The sequence below is a fragment of the Patagioenas fasciata genome, chromosome 3 (genome assembly GCF_037038585.1).
Source record: "Patagioenas fasciata isolate bPatFas1 chromosome 3, bPatFas1.hap1, whole genome shotgun sequence".
NCBI lineage: Eukaryota > Metazoa > Chordata > Aves > Columbiformes > Columbidae > Patagioenas > Patagioenas fasciata.
In genome coordinates, this window is record NC_092522.1 from 79,181,094 (window position 1) to 79,188,985 (window position 7,892).

At 43.4% G+C, this 7,892-nt stretch overlaps 1 protein-coding gene across 2 annotated transcripts; it reads right to left on the bottom strand.

Annotated features, from left to right (window-relative positions):
* Positions 1-3,053: 3,053 nt before the first annotated feature.
* On the bottom strand, positions 3,054-7,492 carry MTRES1 (mitochondrial transcription rescue factor 1). 2 transcript variants are annotated; one of them, XM_065834458.2, is made up of 4 exons: positions 7,365-7,492; positions 5,370-5,805; positions 4,618-4,690; positions 3,054-3,519 (listed from the first exon to the last, which is right to left on the bottom strand). In XM_065834458.2, exons 2-4 carry the CDS (start codon positions 5,795-5,797, stop codon positions 3,343-3,345), a joined length of 678 nt encoding a protein of 225 aa, XP_065690530.1. In that variant the 5' UTR covers positions 5,798-5,805; positions 7,365-7,492; the 3' UTR covers positions 3,054-3,342. The 2 variants fall into 2 exon arrangements, with proteins under 2 accessions (XP_065690530.1, XP_071662773.1); XM_071806672.1 differs by lacking the exon at positions 7,365-7,492 and adding an exon at positions 6,818-7,110.
* Positions 7,493-7,892: the final 400 nt, after the last annotated feature.

The window sequence follows — 7,892 nt, forward strand, 5'->3', positions numbered from 1 at the left end:
AAATTGAGTGCTTGATGCTCTGCCAAGGCACATCAGGTCTAATTTAATGCTGGCAGGGGCCAAGAGGAATTCTACAGCCCCAAGAAGCACATAAAACAATATGCAGGTTTTAGTCATCATTTATTTTTATTCAGATTTTGTTTCACTGATGGATATGAAACATCTGGAAAATTCAATGTCTTAAGCTTGCCTGTACCAAGGATGGGGCATAAACTGACAGGTGTTCTTACCACGCACATTGTAGTTGATTGCACTTAAAATCTATGTGAGAACAAGTGTGGCAGGTTCCAGCCCTCTGATTTTTCTGAGTAAATCAACAGAGTTATGTTTTTTTCCTCAGGAGCATTCTGAAAACTTCTTTCTAAATGTGCTTGAAGTTGTTTAAAATGAATAGCTGAAGTGATGGTTTAGATCCCTCTCTTAATTCTCTCTTACGATTGCTACAAAAGACAGAAAATGAAAGAAATTCACGGCTGTTTGTCTACATTCTCTCCTACCTACTTTTTTATCCTAGAAAATATTTAGATAAATTTCTAGTGATAACAGTGCTTTCAAAATCCTCATTTTACCCCCTCCATTACAAAAGTCATTCATCTGAACTTCTCAGTGGTACTGATGGTAGTCTTTAAGTTCCTAAAGAAATTTCACACAGAATACATAATACTCATCTTTGTCACAGCTCATATAAATCCTGTTTTGAGAGGTTGTCCCCTGCAACACAGCCCTGGCTGAAGGAGCTGCCCAGGCTTGGCCAGTCCCCATGCTAGAAGCAGGTAACTCCTAACAAAATCAAAACTCCATCATATTTACAGCATTTTCCTTATATCTCATCTGACTGGCAACAGGTTAGCCCTTACACCATTTCTTCTTATCCAGCATATTCCTTTGCATTTTTGCCATTTTCTCTATGCCATCTTTTCTAGTTAGTGGCTAGAAAAGCCTGGGACATGGGCAGACCACCTGCTTGCTCCGTTTCCTGATCTGTTCCATAATGGGGCTGTGGTGCCCATGGAGCATTTTTCTTTCATTAACAATTTGGAAAGAAAAACTGGTTCTCACAGGAAGGGAAGAGCTGTAATAGAAGGAAAGTAAAGCTGTTCTGGGGAATATGACCTGTTCTTTTCCTACTTTTTCCTTTTCTCCCTGCCAAAGGCAAACATGAATAGAACAAACATTCTGTTTTGTTGGGTTTTGTTTGTTTGTTTGTTTGTTTTTCCTAGGTTTTCCTTATTTTGTTTTTAAAAATTCAGTGTGACTTCTCCATCAAAAAAATGAGCAAAAATCACCATGTATCCAATGGCACTCAAATTTGTGTTAATAGATGGCAACAAAATAAGTAGTGATTGCTGAAGACTGGAGGAAGAACAGCTAATTGATATCTCCATACACACAGAAATGTCAAGCAATCATTTCCAATTTCCTTCACAAATTTCATTATGGCAAAACTGTTTGTCATTGTTTCCAGAGGCATTTTGTGGTGGGGTGTGTGTTAGTACAGGCTTCCCTGGGAGGCAAAATACTCTTTTAATCATTGCACTTTCAGGAACATATGGCTATGGTTACCTCATAAGGTAGTGTGTTAGCAAGCTCTACAAATGTTTTATGCAAAAAAGAAAATCCTGAGGTACCTTTCAGCAGTAGGAGTGAGTTGCTCAACAGGATTGCATCCTACATTTGAGATGTGATCCCTTGTGTAAAACCTAGGAGTTTAGTTTTATGCCAAGCAATGCTGTCCTTTGCCTCTCTTGTCCCCTGTCTTTCCAAGACTTAAAAAAGCCCACCACTTCTTGAAGCGTTTGTCTGTATGTCCATTGAAATAGGTGCTGGAAACTGAAGAATTTTTAGGTTCAGCAGTACTCACATGTGCCCACACACCCCCTTTTGCATTCCTGAACACTTCCAGGGATGGAGCATCAACAGCTTCTCTGGGCAGCCCATTCCAGTGCCTCACTACCCTAATTGTAAAAAATTTCTGCCTTCTATCTAACCTATGTCTCACCTCTTTCAGTTTAAAACCGTTACCCCCTTGTCCTGTCACAGACCTTGGTAAAAAGTCGCTCTCTGACATCACTAGGAGAGAGATTGGTCTTTATCACAAATTCTTGTTTACTTTACTTCCCAACAGGCTTTTCTGGAAGTTCAGATCTAAGGTTTTGGCCTAATGTTGCATTCATTTTCTGTCTAAATAAATTACATTGCCTGTGCTCTTTCTTCCATCAGTGGCCCATCTCAGATGTCAGGCAGGTCGTTGGCTTTTTTTGATGTTCTTGGTTTTATCTAAGGCAGAACAGACCCTTTCAAAAAGTTCATTTCTTCGTGTCTGTACCTTGGCTCCCACTGAGCCCCAAAGCATCCCCGAGGTTTACGAGTGGGGTCCTACTCTGGCCCTGTGAGCTGCTACCGCTGGAGGTCACAGACAGTACCTACTGATAAGGACTTGACAGCAACAAATGGTTGCTGATCAACAACTGGACCTCACTGACATTTACTCATTAAAACGTCTACTTGTTTCTCTCAGTATCTCCGGAGATTGAGGGAGCCACTTAGAATAGCAATGGGAAGTGGAACTGAGGAACAGAAGATGCATCTCATATTTGGTGCCAGCTCCAACTAGTCCTTCATAAATACTCTCTTAAATGCCACACTGAAATGACTATGTGACAAACTGAGATTTCATTTTCCTCTGAAGTTACTTACACAGTAAAAATCAGCAGTGCTACACCCATCTCTTTGCTGATCTGTGTTCTCTGTGCAAGCAGAGTATCTTGGCCACAACTCAGACTTTGTCACGGTGAAGTTTCCCGCTTAGAGATACACAGCTGCCATCAGTATCCTTCTGTACTCTCAGTATAGCAGCATGCACACAAGCACAGAGTTGGTATTGTTAACCGGGATCAAACCAACAATGAAAACGGAAGCAATTTTACATAATTGTTTTTTTTTATCCCTATTATCCCTATTTCACGAATTTAGATATAAGACTAAGAAAGCAGTTCAGCTTGTTTTGATGGCAGCTTTAACGAACCTTTCTGATTAATGAAACTAGACAGCAATTAAACAGCGATCAAATTAGTCTTTATTGGTTCTTTATATATAACATCTGTAAGGAAACTGCCTGGAAATGTGAGAGTTGGATCTTTTATCTCACAGTATCATGAAACAAAACTAACAGCAAGAAGTGACAGGCTTATTGCATTAATATTGATGTACACAGCCAGAGGGAGATCACATTCCAACATAAACCCTTAAAAAAGGGTACTGTAATTTTGTTTAACCAAAATTTGTATTTAACAACAAATACATTTTTTGCAAAAATCTTACGCTGCCACATGCAACCCCTTGTTACTTAAATACATCCTGTTTGGGCACTTTTAAGTTTTTCCAACGCCTCAAAATTACTTTGTATTTTTCACTTTCAGTTTTGTCAGATACTTTTTTTAAGACTACCCGCATAACTACAGCAGTTCCTGTGTCTTTATCTTCACCTACTATGAGATCCAGTGTGTCACCAATTTTCACCTGGAAACACAAAGAGGAGATGAGTGATTATAAACATTCCCTTGGGAAAACAAATCCCCACAGTCCACGCCCAATTTAATTTTGCTCCTTTCCATTTAATACTCTTATCTCACAGGGGAAGAGGAAGGAAGGCAATACTAGACCCATTATAGATCCTCCAGCTATGAACTTTTAGGAAAGCCCTGGCAATAAGCAATTAAATGCCTCATGACCTTCTCTGTCAAGGGCTTTACCCTTCCTGTTCTACGACCAACACTTAACTCAGAGAAAAAGGTGTAATGTATGGTTTTTTCCTGAAGGATGTTTCCTGCCAATCTTTTTGTATCAACACAGACACAAAAGAGCAAAATGCAAAGCTCCCCTTCCTTTAAAAGAGTTTAAAGTGGTTTCAATAAACAGAGTGCGGGTCAACTGCTTGCGTTCCTTTCAAAAGTCACAAAAGCAGTTTGCCTCTCAAAAACCAGCCTTAACTTTAGGGGATCAGGGATCAAAAATTCTCTTCTTGTTGCCCTTCAATGACAGTGACTACCACCTAGGATCATCCCAACACAAAGGCTGGGTAAAAATACGTCTGTCACCATTCTGGGAAGCTCTGTTGTGAACAAGCATGGCCTGCAACCCTTCTGGCCCTTCCCCCTAACTGTGCTCCTGTGTGCTCCATTACAGACACAGTAACCTTCCCAGAGCTACCCCAGCTTAAATCCCCTTCTATCATCAACTTTTCTCTTTTTCTTTAATCATATGCCTGCTCCACCAATATCTCGGATTTAATCGTTCCTACTCCATCAACCTCACATCTGTCATCCCTTCAGCAACTTGGAAAGCTCTGTCCTTGCTACCGTCTGCTTCTCCTGACTTCCAGCCTTAGATTTTCTTCTCTAATCACAAGACTCCTGTCTGCCCTAGGGAATAATGTCTTGCCCAGGGAATCAGAGTCACACACAAAGCTGGAAGTGGTGTTAGCAAGTGCTGTTCATTCGCCTTTTACAGCAATTCAGTGGTTAGCTCTTCTGACTCAAGTAAAAAGAGGGAGAAGAGGTCATGCCTTAGTTATTTTCTTGTACTGTATTAAAAGATTTAAATTTTAAAAAGTCTTACAGTTCTACTTTTCTTCCATAGTTTTTCTCCATTCAGCCTGAGTTCATTATTGTAGAAGGCATCTTCTACTTTACTGAAGAAAAACAAGGTTTTATTGCATTTACAGTGTGCAGCAGACCAAATACAATTGTTTCTTTGCAGATAATGTAACACCACTCATGTGCAAGGTGCATTTCCACAACTCTAAACTGCACATAAAGGATACCTTTAGTTCATAGATGTTAAATTTAATAATTTAATAATTTTTAAGTGATCAAGTTAAACTAATACACTGTTCTAACAACACTGCGATTATCAGGCTTCTGTAAGCTGCATTAGATCAAACATTTTAATATATTCATAGATTGCACATTTACCTGGTTGACCTAGAACGTTAGGTTTACACTGACCACCCCCTGTTTCTACAGCCATTAAGTAGCGTATTATTGTACTCCCTCAATCTCGGATCTCTTTGTATTGCTTAATACAGTATTTTGTGTTTTTCTTAATTTTAAATAAATAATAACTGATAGAAAATGCCTCCTCAGCAATCTTAGAAATGTTGTAGACAGGGAAATGCAGAAAACAGGCTGTTTCAAGGGAGTTAAGGTGGAACAAAAAAGAACACCCATACATACACAATATAGGTTTTGACAGCCAAAATAGTTACACCAAAAACCCCCAACCAAATACTGAGTTATCCCAGCAACAAAAGGGTATCAAAACTCAAATTTTCATCTTTCTGATCAGCAGGTTGTTTCCTCCATACTTACTTTCTTGCAATGTCTAGACCAGCTTTCATGATCACATCATATCGAAGAGACTGCACTACTTTTTCAAGATCCTTGTAATCTTTTACTATATCGGGGTCATTTTCAAATTCATCTTCCAAATCGCTTTCCTCTTCATCTTCGTCCTCTTCTTCCTCTTCTTGTACAGTTCGTCTGCTCCTTTTAGAGCTTTTGTTACTTTTGTTCCGCAGAGACAGTACTGAGATATGCTCTGGAGAAAGTCTTAGTGCACAGAGCTTTGCCGGGGAAAAGCTGAAACATCTTCTGTAGTTTACTGTGCTTGCTTGACAGCTACAGAATAGGCTTCTCCTCCATGAGAGATACAGTTTATTAGAGGGGAATTTCTCCCACAGTCCAAACCAGACATTTAGTTTTCTAAAAGCAGTGATGGGGAGTCTGAAGCCAGTCATAGCATACCCTAAAATAAAACAAACATTCCTGTGTAAAAATGAGCAACTGCTTTGACTATTGGAAGGATTTATCCAGATACAACATAATAATTACTACAAAATATATTATTATCTAGTTCCTTATAGAGCAATATACCATCTAAAAGCACAAGGCTATACCGGTTTTATGATCTGCCTTTCTCATAAACTGTCCACCATTACAAAGAGCAAAACATCAGATGAAAAACAAACACTAAAAACCCCAGTGGAATACTCTGTTTGTAATTCCTTCTCTGGTGTTTCATATTAACTGTCTAAAGATATTTGTGACATTTTCCTCCATTCATCTGAAACACAATTCACAAAAGACACAGAAACTAAGTTAACTATGTCACAAAAAGCATAAGAAGACCTTCATTTATCATGACTTATTATCAATAAAAGCCACTTGCTCAATACCACAACCAGGTAAACCCAGGAGAGTCAAAACCTGCGTAACTTCAGTCTCTGGTCACACCACAACGCTGCTGTGGGGCAGAGCGCTGCACAATGTTCCCCTCCTGTTTCTCCAAATTGCAAATAGCTTTGTGGTGGAATTCAGGAGAAATTACATTGCTCCATATACTGCAACAGGACTGACAGCAGCAGCAACAGTCTCATGGGTGAGCTCCACAGTCCTGCTCCTTTCTAGAGCCACTTCCAACCTGGGACAAGTAGATGGAAACACCCCCCAAAAAGCCCAGATGTCTGTCAGCACTTCTAGAAATCGATTTACAGTCCTTCCTAGCTAGGTGGAGCAACAGCTCTTATTATGGCCTTACACATGTGAAACACGTGTGTGCTTCCTGAGACTCGACTTTGTTTTCCCTGCATGCAAGTGAACTCTGCATGAATCGGAATGAGGTTACTTTTCCTGTGGTTGGGAAAAAGCCCTGATTAATGAAGGTAACTACCGGCCAAACAAAAATAAAACAACTCCCTTGGCTTTTTTTCTTTTTTTTTAATATGTGGATTTAATTTAATATTCAGGACGGTACAAACCTCACAGAAGACTCACACCTCTGCTCAGTTTGGGGACAAATTCCTGGAACAGTTACTTGAACAACTATTGCTGCTTATTTTTAGCGCTCGATGTCACTCCGCTCCCCGTTGTCAGGACGGCCGAGAGCCCGCCCCGAGCACCACGGACGGCCCCTTTCCCCCGTGAAACCTCAGCGCGGACGGAGATCCACGCACCGCCCGCCCACTCGGGCGGCTGGCAGCCCGTTCCGAGGCCGGCAGCCACGGCAACACCAGCCCCCGCTCCAGGGGCGGTCCCTGATCCACCGCTGGGCCCTCGGTGGCGGGCCCGCCGCAGGCGGAGAACCCGGGGAGCCCCGACTCCTCCGGCCGCTGCCCCAGCTGAGGCCGCGGCCCGCGGGCCTGGCCGGCGCCCACAGTCGCCGCCGGGGGGGCCACGCCGGCCCCCGCAGCTCCCCCGGCCCCGCGACCTTGGAGCCGCGGCGGAGCCCGCCGCTGCCCCGCGTCTCGGTCCTGCCGGAGGGGAGGCCCGGCGGGGCTTAGGGCGCTGCGGTCGAACCTCGGTTACCTGCGTCCTCCCAGCGCCTCGGGCCCGCGCCTGCCACTGCCGTCCCCGCGCCGCCGCTCTCAGGTCGGAGGCGGAGCCGCCTCAGCCCGCGCTCGGCGCCCTCTGCCGGAGCTCCCCGGGACGAGCAACCAGCGCCTCGGCGCCGGCCTCTGCTTTTCCTCCGCCCGCACAGCTGCCGCTTCGCAGCCCCACCGAGACTCGTCCGAGCTGTTTCCCGTTATACTGCGCCCCATCGCTGTGGTTTTTTCTTTCTTTCTTTTTGCAGTGAGGGTGACAGAGCACTGGAACAGGCTGCCCAGGGAGGTTGTGGAGTCTCCTTCCCTGGAGACATTCAAAGCCCGCCTGGACACATTCCTGTGCGTCCTCTCCTAGGCGTTCCTGCTCCAGCAGAGGGATTGGACTAGATGATCTTTCGAGGTCCCTTCCAATCCCAAACATACTGTGATACTGTAATGTGCGCTTTTTCACTATACGCTGGTTGGGGACCGGGAGGGTAGAGGCACAGCACGGGTTTGTCTGCGAGGTGTT